The sequence below is a fragment of the Crinia signifera genome, chromosome 6 (assembly GCF_055691185.1).
Source record: "Crinia signifera chromosome 6, ASM5569118v1, whole genome shotgun sequence".
NCBI lineage: Eukaryota > Metazoa > Chordata > Amphibia > Anura > Myobatrachidae > Crinia > Crinia signifera.
This window is the reverse complement of record NC_139222.1, coordinates 172,410,778-172,427,952: the sequence shown is the minus strand read 5'-3', so window position 1 is coordinate 172,427,952 and position 17,175 is coordinate 172,410,778. Positions and strand designations below refer to the sequence as shown.

Below are 17,175 nucleotides of genomic sequence, written 5' to 3'. Positions count from 1 at the left end.
ATATACAGCAGCCAATCCGACCTTCAGAAAAACAAAACACCCCATCCCCTGTTGCCGAGAGCTCCTGGAATACATTTCATGCATAGGCCATAAAACTTATGTCACTTCATGCACACAAGGTGCACTCCATGATCTGTATTGATTTTTTTTGCATATTGGACTGGTGCTGGTTTATCCCATGTATTGGGAACTGTGAGCATATATATATATATATATATATATATATATATAATTATTATTTATATACATTTGGTCTATCTATAATACTTTAACTGACCCGGCATATACTGGGTCACCTAAGTGTCCACCTCCGTGCTTTGCTCCGCCCCTCTGGAAACCCCCTTCTGAAAATCCTGCGTTTGATCCACAGTAAATGTCTCAATATCTGCTCTGGTCCCTACATTCGTGACAGCAGTTGCACCCCAATAGTATTCTATGTGGGCTGCAAAGCGGTCAGATTTAGTACTAAGCCCCAGATCTATTGAGTTTTTCCTTGTCAGTCAGTGGGATACATTCACTACAGGAGAAGTGAAATGATTGATTTTGCAGAAATTTCACTTACACATCGGAGGGATAGACTACTTTCACATTCCCTCTCCCTGTTGGCAATTAATAGTACATCCAGGTATTGTATCATTTCTTCTAGCCACAAATAGTGAGGATATCAAATTATAATTATTGGGTCTCAAATCTGTTAATTTAGTCAATTTGGCAAATAGCCTAATAATGCTGACTTAAAGTATCCATAGATTTCATTTTCAGCACAAGGCAAATAGAAAAAATATTAAATCACCTAGCCAATGTCAGGGCACTCACTGCTTGAACCCTTTATAATGTGTAGCTGGACTGCTTATACCCATCGACCCGGGATTATTGCTAGTGGAATCGTGCAATCCGAGGTTGACTGACCCGAGACTCCAATCCAGGCAGGGTTGGAGCCAGGACGTTGCCAGGAGCAGGGGCAGTGGAAATGGGTATCCTGGGTTGATTCGACCCGGGTCCCGTTCACTGCAGTGTAAAAGTGACCACTGAAAGATGCGCTCATCTCCCAGCACTGACCCAGACCCACCTCCCACTGACGTCGTTCATCTGGCTTTATGCCGCTAATGTGAAAGCGCTTGCAAACCGGATCGCAACCAGGTACAAAATCCCAGTTGTAACCAGGCTTGCAAGTGTAAAAGGGGTATTAGTGGCTCTCTATGGCTTGCTATCTCTCCATGGAGGCCATTTATCAATGAATACATTTGCAATGTAATCTGGGTGTGATATTTGATCTTAGGATGGTATTTCATAATTCAATCATATCAGGTGAATGTTTTCACCCGGGATCCACGGTGCCCGTTGCTGTGATGTGTTGTGTGCGCATCACAGTAACGGTTCATGTGGAATGTTCCTGGGGAACCCTCCAAAGCGTAGGCCATAGGCTACAACAGATGACCACAATCAGAAGATTGTGGTAGCTGTGGGGGCCAACGTCAGGTATGCTTTGTATTCCCAAAATGTGTATATATATATATATAGGAAAGAGGTGAGACGGGCGCCTTCTGGTGTAGTAGGTTTAGGTTTGATGTGGATCCCTTCACCTTTAGTGAGTGATCACCCCAGTGGTGTGTACGTGTACCGTTATTAGTGGATTCCAACCACTTTTTTATGAGCGTGTTATCAGGAGTATAGCATCCAGGACTCGGGTATCTCTTATCCCCACGGATTATTCCTCTCAGAACATCATAGTGGAACAAACAAAAAAGGAATAGAATAGTGTAATATTGCTAACACAGTTTTATTCTCGCAACAAAGACTTTTAAAATGCTCGTACAGTGTATAAAAACATAAAGGCTTATCTGATGTAATGGTGAGGTCAGTCAAACGTCATCACACTTTCAGAGTCTTCCTCAACGCGTTTCATCCCCCGTCAATAGGCTTGCACTTCATCAGGAGTGCACTCCTGATGAAGTCCAAGCCTATTGGCGGGGGATGAAACGCGTTGAGGAAGACTCTGAAAGTGTGATGACGTTTGACTGACCTCACCATTACATCAGATAAGCCTTTATGTTTTTATACACTGTACGAGCATTTTAAAAGTCTTTGTTGCGAGAATAAAACTGTGTTAGCAATATTACACTATTCTATTCCTTTTTTGTTTGTTCCACTATGATGTTCTGAGAGGAATAATCCGTGGGGATAAGAGATACCCGAGTCCTGGATGCTATACTCCTGATAACACGCTCATAAAAAAGTGGTTGGAATCCACTAATAACGGTACACGTACACACCACTGGGGTGATCACTCACTAAAGGTGAAGGGATCCACATCAAACCTAAACCTACTACACCAGAAGGCGCCCGTCTCACCTCTTTCCTAGATTTTCGCATAGAGGTTCCCTGGAACAGGAACCAATAGGAGAAGGAGCTGGCACTCTTAGAAGAAAGAGAAGATTGGTGTACCATAGGGGGAGAATTACACATCGTGTGATCAAGAGGATAGAACTTTCCTCGATCAGGAGAATCCACTCAGCGCTTGTACCACCCTCTTTTCCAATATATATATATATATATATATATATATATATATATATTGGGAATGCAAGGGATATCAGCAGGTATCCCTCCATCATACATATGCGGGATACTCAATATTTACAGCTAGCCCCTGCAATTATTGTTATATAAATGGACCATTGTATCTAGTGGTGTACCATGTGTGTTGTGGCAACAGTTGCAAAGATATGATTTAGGCCCCCCTCCTCCACCCCCATCCAAGTTCACAATAACTCATTGCTGGTTTGGGCAACAATGGGACCTTTAGTCGTCAGGGGCCCTGGTGTAATGCACTTGCTGCATAAATGGTAGTTCCACCTCTGATTGTATCTCCATTCTGATTGTGTCTATTCTCCAGCATCCTGTCTCTCTTCAGCTCTCTGCTGAGTCTGTCTCAGGCAGACACCCAGTTCAGGTGCCCCACTATTACCAGCTAGGTTGACTCCATCTCAATTGATGGACAATTGTTATATTACACTATAGAAAAAAGGGTTGTAAAAGACTGCGCTCCCACTAGGATGCAGCAGGGTACCTGGTAGTATCACCTCCTACAAATACAATAAACAACAATAAAAAGAAGGAACCCGTGCTTCCTTTTGGGGTATATCAATCTTATTGGAGGTTAGTTCTATATTACAATTATTTTCCTTTGAAGTCCTCTTTCAGAATTCACACCTCAAAAATAAAACAGAAAGGATTTCATGGTGCAGATTTCCAATACAATCGATTTCTCAAAGTTACTGTAAATCGATTGTATTGGAAATACCCCATATAACCCCAATAGGAAGCGCGGGTCCCTTCTTTTTATTGTTGTTAATTGTTATGTTATGTTATTTTACTGTGTAACTTCCGTCCATTTTACTATTGTATTATACTTTCTGACATTGTACAGTATGCCTCCCCTCCCGCAAATCTCTGAGCTGGTGACCTTTTTTTTACATTTAAGTATAATACGTGTTGTAAAGGTTACTGCAACATTTTCTGAGTTTAGGGAAGTAGAAAAAAATGTAATTAAAACATGTATACAGTAGCTTTCTTTCAAACAAACTTACTGTAGTATGAAAAAAGCTCAACTCCGGTTAAGGTTATCTTTGCTAACGGAGGTTTTGGAGATCGTTGCCGCCATCTAGTGGTGACAGTGTTAATGACATTACAAGTCATCGTTATTTCTTAATGCACTTATGTGGTTTCATTTTGTTCTTCCAAACATGCCTTTGAATGGTAAATATAATAATGTTGCTAATTAATAACTGTATGTGTCAATTAGCTGTATGGTTTATATATTTTTACAGGATTGCTCGGGATGGTGGCGCACATGATGTATACTACTGTGTTTCAGATGACGGTCAATCTCGGCCCTGAGGACTGGAGACCTCAGAATTGGGACTATGGCTGGTCTTACTGGTAAGGCAGTAATGCTTCTATGTGTTACACTTTGGCTTCCGTTGCCACAAATAGCCTCTCTGTGTGCTGCTACCTTTCTTGCTCAAAATATGCATCTTACTCTATTTGCCTAAATAAAGAAAAATTGAAGCAACAAAACTACTTTTCTAGCTTGCACTGATCAATTTGATATGCAACATTTGTTTATCTGTGTGCACTGAACATGTGTACAAAGCAGGGGCGGAGCCGCGAGGACAGTGGGAAATTTTGCTGCTGGGCTGGTCCCTACTAAATGCTAAGGGTCAGAGGTGCCACTCCAGCTGCGTTAAATGCAGGCAACAGCACCCAAGCTTACCCATTTGCTGGATGACATTCGCTGAAAAATTGTTCACTACCATATGGGCAGGGCCGGTGCAAGGCACCGGAGCGCCCCAGGCAAGTCGGGGTCGGGGCGCCCCGGTGCCGGGGGGTGGGCGGGCGGCATCCCTGCCAGGGGTGTCCCTGCAGTGCAGGAGCGGTCAGGGGTGTCCGTGCGGCAGTGGTACCTGCTGTCAGGGGTGTCCGTGCGGCAGTGGTACCTGCGGCGCCGTCATGTGTATAAAGCTGGCTGCGGCCGGCGGGGTCCCTGCAGTGAATAGAAAATAACTAGCGCTTCCTGCGCCACCGCGCGCATAGCGCTAGTTATTTTCTATTCACTGCAGGGACCCCGCCGGCCGCGGCCAGCTTTATACACATGACGGCGCCGCAGGTACCACTGCCGCACGGACACCCCTGCCCGCAGGAACCACTGCCGCACGGACACCTTTGACCGCTCCAGCAAGTTTTTTCCACAGCTATCTGGGGGTGAGGGGCGAACTGCCGCCCTCCAGGTGCCGGCGTCCTAGGCAAATGCCTAGAGCTGCCTAGTGGTGGCGCTGGCCCTGCATATGGGGCAGCGAGCACTTATCTGCAAATTCTGTATACCCTCCAACATCTGAAGGGCATAAATCGGAATAAATTCTGAAAAGGGCATGGCCACATCACCTTTCCTCTACTTTCAATGGACTGTTGGAGACCCAGAAACCCAGTACAAAGTCCTTTTTGGTCAGTGCCTGACAAAAAGGTACAGTTGAAGGGTATGATTCCATCCGACATAAAGTGCGACTGCTAGCAATGTTTCTTACCTGCGAAATAATGGCGGCTATTAGGATCGACTCCCAAAGTAAGAACCAGACATGTCTGCCCATTGATGACTGCATATACGTCTGCTTTCCTATTGTATCTTTCACTTATAGCCATGTTTACCTGTCTCCAACATTGCAAGTTTAATTGATTGCAAGTCACAATTGCAATGTTACATTTAATCACATTTGCTGTATGTGGCCCTGTAACAGCTGCAGGGTTGTATAAGGCTTCCTACTGAATATGTTGTAAAGCGTCCAGTTTGCACATGCCTGTGAGAATAGGTTCCGCCCAACCCCCACGTCTTGTCAGCAACATCAGTGAATTCTAATGTCTCACTGTGTTTGTATTCTAAATTCTGTGTCCTCACATGAATGAACGAACCTTGGTGGGAGATTGATTTGGCAGCAAGGTACAAAACCTGGCTCACATCGCCCCCATTTATGGATGTGTAGGTATGTGCACTCCCGATTCTAATTATTATCCCAATATCCAATTTGAAAACCCAGCAGTGAGTAAGCAGTATAAATATGTCTGCTTACCCCGTATGGTGCATGTTAGGAGCAGGCAATAAACAGGGAGGAGGGTGCTCACACATACACAGTATATGTTGTGGTCCCAGAGTGATGACAGCTGGGAAAACACTCAACTGGCGTTGCTGCTGGTGGCAGGTGCTGAGCTGACAGGCCCACCAGTACTGATAAGTCTGGGCCCTTTGCAACATGCTGCTTTGCCCCATTTTATCATCTCTACTAGAATAGCCCTCGAGCCAGTCCTGCTATTCACAGTAATTTAGGTACGAGATTCAGGCTATTATCATTACCCCTATGGTAAAGCCTAAAATCTGTTAACTTGTTGATAATAGTTGAGATGAGACATAAGTTTACACTAGGGTTTTGTCCTGTGTTTTGTCCTGTGTCAGTCACATATGCACACTCCAAGAGCCAGAGGACACAATGCTATATAAATGGATCCCGCTTCACACCTGGGAGGACTAAGGCAATATGAAGATGGTGTCAGTTACCAGAGTCAAGCTCTTAAATCTTTTAATTTTTGGCAGAGGCATAACTCTGGGAGGCAATGGAGTCATCTGCCACCGGGCTCCTGCTCCCAAGGGGCCACCTCTCCTCTCCTAAAATTTGAATCCGTTCATTGAAAGCTGTCGATATCGATTCTATGGCTGACTTCCCCTCCGAGCAGGACCATAGGCATCACGCTCTCTTTATTTTAAAGTACAAACCCCACGCAAATGTAAAGGTGCCCATACACGCTCCGATCCCGGCGTGCGTTCTGGGCTAAAATAGCATCCATTGCATTGCATTGCATGCCTTGTGCATGCCTTGTGTATGCAATGCGATGTTATGAAAAGCAAGTAGAAAAAGTATGTGCAGCACATACTCTTTGTACTGTGCGATGAGATGCCGCGGGAGCGCGCACCTCAAAGTACACATCGCACCGCCAGGATCAGAGCATGTATCGGCACCTTAACTCTCTCTGCACATGTTACATCAGCCCCACTTGCAGTGCACATGGTTTTGTTCATTAGAGAGAGAATTTGCTTTTGTAAGTTAACCAGAATCAAGCCCTCAATGTGCCCCACCTGACGTGCAGCATGGTTTTGACTAGGTGCACTGTTGCTTTTTAATTTTTGCTTTACTTCCAACAAGAATCAGCCATGTAAAATTATTAAAATTAAGAAGCAAAGCTGCAAGCATTAAGGGCGGGATGCTCTAACATCCGCAGCCCTCTATCACCGGCCATCGCATTATTAATAACCACATATGCTCTAACATATGCGGTTATTAAGGCAAGGGACAGCTCTTGCGATAAGAGCTGTCCCTTGCGATGCGGCGCCAGTGCTGGACTTCCGGGTCTGTGCCAGGGCACACTGTGGGGGGTGCGGGGCTGACATTTGCTGCTCTCCCAGGGGCCAGGGCACACGTGGGGGGTGCGACTGTGTGAGACTCTGACGGAAGCTTTTTCACCAGTGCCGTAGTCTCACATCACACAGCACTTCTGGAGTCGGAGTGGCCGAGGGTAGTGCGAATGACACACACTGTCACTCCTCCTCCTCCACCCAGCGCGGCCGGGCGGAAGCTTTGCCGCTAGGCAATCCTAAATACACTGGACCACCAGAGCCCTTTTTAGTATTTAAGGTGGCCCACGGCAGTAATTAATAAAGCCCAGCCCAGCCCGCCACTGATGGTAGTAAATGTAATAGCCTAGGAACAGCAAGTCTCACGCGGAACCCACCAATGCCTGCAGTTTGTAGGCTATTACTTTTTTGTTCACGAGTCATTGCTGCCACAATCCCTTGATGCAAATCACAGTATGGACATCATTGAGTTATCATTCGATAGGCAGATACTTATCCACTTAAGAAAAGGGCTGCATTTTAAGGGCATGTCAAATTTGTTTGAAGATGGAAAAATCTCATTATGCCTTTTATCGACCTCTTTTTGAAGTGATTTAGATGCTACAGTTACTAACCGCTATGCAGAGAAGTTAAAATGTACAGAGCACAGCACTATTTAGAAAGTCATTTAACTTTACACATCTCTATAACCGATCAGCATAACTTTCCTGATGTTTCTTGCCAGAGAACCCCAGTTGGATTAGGGGCCCAGCATTTTTCTGGAGCATCCACCTTCTAGTGACAATAGCGCACACATCCCTGATCAGTGCTGGGGGTCATTTCACTTTTCTTTTATTAACCCTCATTCAAGTGACTCCAACAAATGACTCACTGCTACAGAATAAAGTATAAGGATGTGTCCAGATACATCTATCCTCTGTGCACTACAAGTTACATTACCCAATGCTTGAGTGCCAAGTGTCGTTTCATACAACTTTTTCCATTAAAATGTGTTGGACGCACAAGCAGCCTATGCTCACTAAGGGGGTTATTCTAGTTCAGGGGTGGCCAACCAACCTGAGGCAGTGAGCCAAAAAATAGGTTACGGTAAGACAAAGAGCCGATACATGCTAAAAAAAGGGGGCGTGGCCTATCAAGGCCATGCACCTTTTTTGTGTTCACGCAGGGTGCACAACAAGTAGGAGCCAGGGTCACACAGTTAATGTCAGCGACCCTGCCGCATTTAAGACATTCCCCTGACCAATATATATCTTTAACTATCTATCAAGATAGAAAAAATATATATATAAAAAAAATAAAAATATATATATATGTGTGTTAATATACATATATGTGGATATACATGCCTTAATTGGCCTCTGCTGGGGCTAAGGAAAGGAGGGCAGGTGGAGGAGAAGAAAGTGGTTAAAATGGCGCCAAAGACACTGGATTATTTTGATAAATATTTTTTTTCCTTTTTATAATATCCTGCTCTTGTAGCCCACTCTATAACTGTAAATGGCTATTTACATGATCAATTACATGCCAATAAAATGCAGTGCTAGCAGTTCCTACATACAGAAATACCAGTGATTTCGAACTGGTGAGAAACCCCTGAACACTGAAGTCTGCAGCACATCTCATGTCACAGGCAATCTGCAGACACTGGGCGGTATTCAATGAGCCTGATTCGCCATGTTTTTATGGCGAATTTGTGCTGTTTGGCGAATTTTTGACAAAAACGGTGAATCACCCTATTCAATGACCACATGGCGAATACATTTGAAGGTTTTTATCGCCATGATTCACCGAGTAGCAATCGCTATCTTTTTATGGAGAAGTGGAATGTGAACTTTTAAAATAAAGTGTTTTGTTTTTTACATTTGGTGTCTAAAAATCAGGAATTTTATTCTGAGGAGGGGCATGCTACTTTTATTCATGTGCTGTAAGCACATGAATATATATTTAATTTTAAAAGAAATATATATTTTTTTTTTTTTTTTTTTTTTTACACAGCAGCCAGCAGGGGGCGCCGGAGCCGAGCCGCTCATTACATATTCATATATTCACTGCACCCGATGTTACGATTGGGTATAGTGAATATACGCTACCCTGCTGGCACCCCCGGGGGGCAGCCTGTGCTGCCTGGCACCCGGGGAGCCCACCTGCCCCCCACAAACGTTCAGGGGCAGGCAGAGAGACTTCCATCTCTCTGCCTGGCACCCTCCTCAGGCTCCCTGCGGCATTCGCCGCAGGAGCTCATATTCGCCTGTCAGGGGCAGCGAGCCCCTGACACGTTGAATACCGGAGCCCGCTGGCTCCGGAACGTGGCGAATGTGCAGCGAATCCTAAAAAGGATTCGCTGCACCTCGCAGGTATTCACATTGAATACCGCCCACTGACTGGACAGACTCCTGTCTTTGACCCAGTGCTGCTGCTATCACCCTGTATGCATTACTAAAGGGTGTGCAGAGACACTGGCTAAACTGCACAGTGCACGCAAACAGGACACTGACCTCTGAAAACAGACGTTGCTTAAGTGATGTTAGAGAGGGCTTTTCCTGCAGCTCAGGTTACATGTGACTCGAGTAATGCAGGCTGGCCGGACTGTAAAGGGAGAAAGGGAGGAGGAGGAGCAGGGGTGGAAGGCCAGCTATGATTGGCTGGAACTCGAGAGAGCTCTCTCCTCTCTCTTCACAAGTGCTGCCCGGCTGGCTGGACTCCAGACCCATCTCTCAGTCACACCTAGCAGTGACTCGCTCTGTTGTGGGAGGGATTTATGCAGATCTCTCCACTCCAGCATGATGATTACGCACAGGCAGAGTAGCTTGTGGCCGGGAGCCTCAGCTTAGTAAGTAAAGAGCCGCATGCGGCTCGAGAGCCGCGGGTTGGCCACCCCTGTTCTAGTTCATTCTTTCTGACAAAATCCTTCTTAGATGGACAAAACCATGTGCACTGCGGGTGGGGCAGATGTAACTTGTGCAGAGAGAATTAGATTTGGGTGGGGTTTTTCTTCAAATTGAGATCTATATTGCAGTGTAAAATCATGCAGTCAGTATTTTCCCTGCACAGAAACAAAATAACTCACCCAAATCTAATTCTCTCTGCACATGTTATATCTGCCCCCCCTGCAGTGCACATGGTTTTGTCCATCTAAGAAGGATTTTGTCAGAAAGAATGAACTAGAATAAACCCCTAAAATTATATGCAGCATGCCTGTATTCTTTGTGTGAACGCGGCTGTGTCTGCATACAAAATGCACATGGCTTCTATCTGCTCTTCCCCCTACTTTGCCGAACCTACTTCCCTTGTCCGGAGAGAGCAGTCCCTGATATAGGCACGTTACGTCATTTTATTTAGCATAAGCTGCTTGTGCATTTTATCCACATCCATTTGTGAGAGATGCATTTTAATAAAAAAAGTTGCACAAAAGGGTACTTGACACTGCCAAATACTAGAAGGACTGTTTAACACATCTCTCAACTTTTTGGAAGTGTAGGTCATGTAAGGTACTGTACATACAGTATAAACCACATGTTATATAGACTGTTGTAGCAGTATTGTGAACTGTAAAGGGGTTAGCAGAGCATTTGACACAGCTTGGAGAGATAAAGGCTTTTCTGTTAAATGCCCTATAAAGGCAGATTTTCTATCATTATTCATTATGGCTACATCGCATTCTGGTTGCAGCCATCAGAAATGTTGATACAGATAAAACAGGCAGGGCACCCCTCAGCCTCTGACCCAGTAGACCTAGAGATGGAGCATGGAGTCCTGGCATCCAGAGGAGGTATTTCCTATGATGACACCACATGCACTAACATGCGCACATGCCTATTGGACCTCTCCTCATTCCATGTTTATATGTGATAGCCCTGTTCATCAGGTGTGCTGGACCAATGTCTTTGTCTTCCGATACACTGTTAATGGCCTCTGCAGCAGAGTTCTGGGGGCCATTATGAGTAACTTTAAGCTGTGGTCACACAGCCGATTCAGCGGTCGCCAATATCTATTTGATATTGGCGCCCGCCGGAACTCGGCAGGGTGCCGAAATTGTCTGGCAGAGAGTTATGGACGGCAGAGCATAGGGGCCATCCCACATTGTCATAGTAGAAATAGACAGTGATGCACAGGGCCGCGCATGGGGATCGAATTGGGATCGGGTTCTGTACATCAGGGCCTTATTTTGGTTCATTCTTTCTGACAAAATCCTTCTTAGATGGGCAAAACCATGTGCACTGCAGGTGGGGCAGATGTAACTTGTGCAGAGAGAATTAGATTTGGGTGGGGTTTTACTTCAAAGTGAGATCTATATTGCAGTGTAAAAATAAAGCAGTCAGTATTTTCCCTGCACAGGAACAAAATTACTCACCCAAATCTAATTCTCTCTGCACATGTTACATCTGCCCCCCCTGCAGTGCACATGGTTTTGTCCATCTAAGAAGGATTTTGTCAGAAAGAATGAACCAAAATAAGGCCCTAAGTGCTATGCGATTTTGAGTATATAGACAAAATCAATAGTGCAAATCGCACCGTGTGTACACAGCATAGCAACAGATCAGAAAAGCCTGCAGTGTGCTTCTATTTACTTAAGAAGCCTCCTCTGCAGGGCCAGCTCTACCACTCCACTTTAGACAACTGTCTAGAGTGCTGGAATCTGAGGGGTGCCACCAAGTCTGCCTATCAAAAAATTAAGGTTATCTATGCGGAAGACCTCTGTGCTGTACTAAAGTACTGTAATACCTCTTTCATATCAGAAATGCCGGGTTGCACCCTGGATTTGGACACGGGTCCGTCCCGGGAGTGACCCTGCATTTGCCCTAATTGCGGCTCACATCAACCAAGCTTGATGCAGACACCATTCAGGGAGTGGTGCGGGTCTGACCCCAGTAAAACCCTTCCTTTTTACCCATGTCGGGTTGCTGGACCCGGCTTATTTGTGTGGTGTAGAAGGGGCATAAGCTTTCTCCTTAACTACCTTGGTTTGCTACTTCATAGCATGCAGGAAGCAGGAGAAGCAATGTGTGCTGTATAGCTGAGTTATCCAAATACTGCACTGTTTGATGAAATGGGATTTAATAAACTTGGTGTATTGGTTTCCATATGCAGAACTAAACAATAACAGGTACTGGCTATCACTGTATCCTCAAACATACTCCATATACAATGACCTACTTACCTGAATATTGAAACAAATGAAATCATTTCTATATACTATAATTTATTGTGTTATGTTTTTCATGCAGCTTGGCGTGGGGATCTTTTACATGTTGCATGGCTGCCTCCGTGACCACGATCAACAGATACACAAAGACTATTCTAGAATTCAAACAGAGGCGGCGGAATCTGGAGAGAAACTTACAGAATAAACAGAAAACGCTACAACAAGATGGCTCCCAGCCTGTGTGGGATATTTATATTAACACCATACAAGGCAACAGAGAGGGCTGTGTGGATTTATCAGTTAGTGGGCAAAGTCCTTCCACATTTGGCAATTTAAACCACTTTTCACACACACAATGTGATGAGTACTGCTAGTTTTTAATATATTTGGATATTCTTGTGAGTATATATTTTTTTCTCAATAAAATCATTTAAAAGACTTGTTTCATGCCTCAGCTGTACTGTCTTGATCATTTCGTATTGCATGTTTCTTCTAGCTTACAGTATTTCAAAAGGACCATATTGGCATCTGGGGGAAGAGTATGGGTGGTGAGCAAAGTCTTCCTCCTGGTCGGGCACTCTCAGAGTAAACCTAGGTAGTCCATTATACCCAGATTTAACCCTCCTTATAACTCTTATAATGCCAGGTTGGTCCACCTGGGTTATTTGATGTGGTGTGTTCCCACCGCACCTTGACCCGGGTCAACATGCCACTAACCCGGGTCCGACCCTGGTTATTTGGGCAATGTGAAAAAGGGTATTAGTAAGGCAGGTTTACTATGGTAGAATATTTGTTATTGTGTTTTTTTGTTTTGTTCTGTTTTTTTTTTGTGGGGGGCCCCTTTATAAAGAATGTGGGGGGGGGGCTTTATAAAGAATGACTAATGAGTGGGCGGGGCCTTTATAAAGAATGACTAATATGACTACATAGTGGTGCAGGTGCACTAAGATATATAAATAGCAAAGTAATATACAGCTCTAGAAGAAATTAAAAGCCAAAGAACTAAAAAAAAAAAAGGGCAAAAACAGACAAGGGCCACAGGTGGCATTTTCGCAGGTCCCGTTTAACGGGAACTCATTGCACATTTTCTTCAATACAGCCACCTACTGTACATATATGTGGGGATGCCGCATCCACCGGATCTAACCACAGCATGCTGCATTTGAGCAGGATGACAAGACAACCAGATTTTAAGTACAACACGTACATTTGAATGTTTGTGTTCGCACAGTTTAAATGTGTTCTACTTGAAATACAGTTGAGACACTGGTCAGATCCTGTTCTGTGGCATCCTGTTCTGCGACACAGGTGTGAACCCAAAAGGCTACGTCCTGTCAAGCGGGTACAGTTGAACTGGCAACTAGCACACTGACATTAGGAAATTGATTGCATTGAGGCAGGGCTACAGCATATATATCTATGTGTGAGAGGAAGATGGCAAGGTATATGTATTTAATGGGTAGATGACTTGAAAAGAACCCCAGGAGGGCATTGTCTATTTTGTCAGTCAAGTGCCCCACAATTTATGATGGCAGTCCTGCTCAAGAGGTAGCTACATGTTTAAACTCATAATCTATTACATGCACTAATTTACCACTAGGTAAAAACAGGCTTTTTACCCCACTAAAATAGGAAGAAAGGTAGACTGCGCTAATTTAAGAGTGGAATCTAATATTAAAGGATGCAAGTAACCTAAATAAAACGTACAATATTTATTAGATAATAGTAAAATGAAATTTAGCAGCACATATTAGAAACAATAAGTAACATGAAAATCAGCACACAACATGGTCGTTGATTAAAAAAACTAATTTGAGGAGAGCTTTTAGCTCATAAAAAATGGGTAAAGTGACTGAAAAAAAGTATTCAGTGTCCATACGGTACCGTATTGAAATGTCCAGCTGGATTTATATGGGGTGATAAGCCCACTTGGATCCGTTCCTATTTCGCCTCAGCTTTACAAGGACCTGGATGGCAGGGGATGTATTCCAGTTTAGCTTCGCAGAGTATATTGACCTCCTGCTAGTTGCTTTTTACCAGATTGGTATAAAATAAGTTGAATTATGATGGTCTTCCGGTGTTAAAGCCAAAACACGGTCTGGAGGCTGGTCCGGTCTCTCAGGGCTTATGGCAGCTGTGTTAGGTGATATTGACAAGAGTCAGTCACTTTAGGTATCCACCAACGTGTTTCGCTCTATGGTAGAGCTTTCTCAAGGTGTGTATATGGCTGCACCCAGGGGGTTTAAATACCCCTGACCTTTGATTAAGGGGCGGTTACTTAGAACAGTAATTAAACTATTAACATAAATAAACATTAAAAATACATAATATATATTACCTATCATGAGCAGGAGACAGGAGTATGCACACAAAACATTGATAAGTGAAAAACGAGTATTATAAAGGCAGTTTTTGGATAAAAATATCTCCAATATCTTTGCTTTGCCGATTCCAGATATCCGGATGTGACGCGCTTCTGGTAGTTGGAACGCATGCCACTTCCGGTATCCATAATTCTGGACCGCAAGCCAGGGGTCCTGGCAGCTGTTTCGGATGGATGTGGTGCATCTGGATATACAGTGATGACGCATTTCCGCTAGTCGGAACGTGCGCCCACATTAGTCCTACTAGCTTTAAGCCGCGCCTTCTCTGTATAAGGTTTATATACAGGAGGTCTCGGCAGCCATTTTAGGTCAAATTCTGGACACATAGATATAACTCTATTCTGGTTTTATATGGCGGCGGCCGCCATCTTTTTGGTTTGAATAGAGATACTATAAGCTTAGGCTATTTTCAGGGACATAAATAGAAGTCTTATCCCGGTCTTAAGGAACGGCAGCCATTTTTTCGGTTTAAGAGCGGAGATTAACCTGCTTGAAAGTGAAGAAAATAGATATATAATATAGTGATGATATTAGATAAATATATATCAATAAAGTTACATGGAAAAAAAAATATAGAATGACATAAAAATGACAATAAATCTTAATATCGGCCTTTTTACATCCACATAATAATGATAATTTATGGGCAATCATATCTCGTTCTTCTTCTATATATTATAGAATATATGAAAGAACAATAATAATAATAATATATATATAAATAAATAAAAAAATGCAAAATAAATTAAGATATACAGTAGAATACACTGAGAAACAGTACATAAATGGTGGTAGAATGATGAGAAAGGTTAGGGAGAAAAGCAGTTATATTTATAATCCTAAACATTTGTAAACATTCGATTATCAGCCAATAATAATGATAATAAATAAATTGGGAGGGGAGGGAATAGATGGACCAAATGGAAGGGGAGTGGGGTGTTCTACATATGCTTAATGGTAGGTTTTTCAAATGATGGAGTTCAAAACGATGGCTTCATTTAACCCCTCTGGAAAAATAGTTTGCAGGCGGAACATCCAATAAATTTCTTGTCTACATAGTTGTTCCAGACCCATAACTTTTAATCCCATTGGGTTCCCGGAGTGTACCTCATGGAAGAGTCTGGAAATACTGTGGGTAGGTATATGTTTAAGAATGTTCTAGAAAGCGTGTCTTAATTTTTTTGGTAGTGCGACCTACATATTTTAGATGGCAGGGACAGCTTAGTACGTATATTGAATAATCAGAATTACAGTTTAAGAACATATCTGCGATAAACATATTCCCATCTTTGTCTTTTATTGGATGATCAGTTTTGGTCAATACATGTGCACATGTTGTGCATCTGCTGACCCCACATCTAAAAAAACCTTTTGGTTTAGGGTTCAACCATGTAGTTGTTACAGGAAATTGGGGTTGTGTCGGGATTGGCTTAAGCCTGCTTGGTGCCAGCAGGCTTCTAAGTGTTCTGTTTTTTTTTATACAAAAAAAAGGTCTACTTGGGATGTATTCGGGCAAAAGATTGTCTTGTTTTAGAATGTTATAGTTTTTCCAGATTATTTGTTTAATCTGGTTAGAATGGCTGTTGTATTTGGAGATATAAGTAATCTCTAAATTATTCCTCTCTTTAGGTGTTCCCACATGTCTAACGTTTTTCATCGATGGTTCCAGTAGTGTTTCCCTATCTAGAGTTATGACTTCCTCATAAGCTTTTCTCGGTACTTATGTAATATCTGGGCTCCCATGTTAAATGCACCACATTTTTACATACCCCTACTATCCAACTACGCATGGAGTTGATTTTATATAGTGTGGCGAGCGCAGCGAGCCACCGTGCCCGAAGCGTGGCGAGTGCAGCGAGCCCCGCGAGGGGACGCGGTCTCATAAGAAAAACGGGAGCCCAGATATTACATAAGTACCCTTTTCTCAAGAGGTGGGAAGGATACCCCCTTTGTTTGAAAGATTGGATCATTTCTGAAGCCTGTCTTTCAAAAATGTCTTTGCTCGTGCAGTTCCTGAAGAGTCTCAATAATTGCCCCTTGGGTATACCTTTTTTCCAAGGCTGGTGGTGCGCACTTTTGTAATGTAAATAGGCATTTGAGCCCACCTCTTTGGTAAAGTTTGAGGTGGAAATTCTATCCCCCATTCTTTCTAGGGTCAGATCCAGAAAAGAGGTCCGCTCCGAGTGAATATTATGAGTGAAGTGTAAGTTAAAAGAATTAGTGTTAAGGTGCTCAACAAAATCAAGTGCTCGGGAGTGTTCCCCATCCCAAATGATAAACAGATCATCTATGTAACGGCCATAGAGGACCAGATTCGCGCGGAACTCGCCGTCCCAAATGTGTTGTTGTTCTACTTCCCCCATATAGAGGTTCGCATAGCTCAGCGCGAATCTGGCCCCCATGCCCGTCCCCATAGTTTGCAAATAAAAAGTGCTCTCGAAAAGAAAATAATTGTGCTGTAAAATGTATAGAATAGAATCAGTGAGGAATTTCTGGTGTCTCACCCCCAGGTCCCCGTCAGTCAGTAATCTGTTGGCAATGACTTCTGTACCTTTGTCATGAGGGATGTTAGAGTAAAGACTAGTTACATCCAGAGTTAAGAAGGAGTAGGTGTCCTTCCATTTAATTCCTTTCAACAACTGTAAAAAATGTATAGTGTCTTTGACGTGGGACCTGAGGGTGGTGACACG

General features: G+C 43.5%; 1 protein-coding gene across 2 annotated transcripts in view; it reads left to right on the top strand.

The window, feature by feature from the left end:
* Window positions 1-12,544, top strand: part of GSG1L2 (GSG1 like 2) — an 88,103-nt gene extending 75,559 nt beyond the window's left edge. For both annotated transcript variants that reach the window (XM_083148147.1, XM_083148146.1), the window contains 2 exons: window positions 3,831-3,942; window positions 12,184-12,544. In XM_083148147.1, the coding sequence (XP_083004273.1) occupies window positions 3,831-3,942; window positions 12,184-12,475 (404 nt within the window). In that variant the 3' untranslated portion in view covers window positions 12,476-12,544. The remainder of the gene's footprint in view (window positions 1-3,830; window positions 3,943-12,183) is intronic.
* Window positions 12,545-17,175: the final 4,631 nt, after the last annotated feature.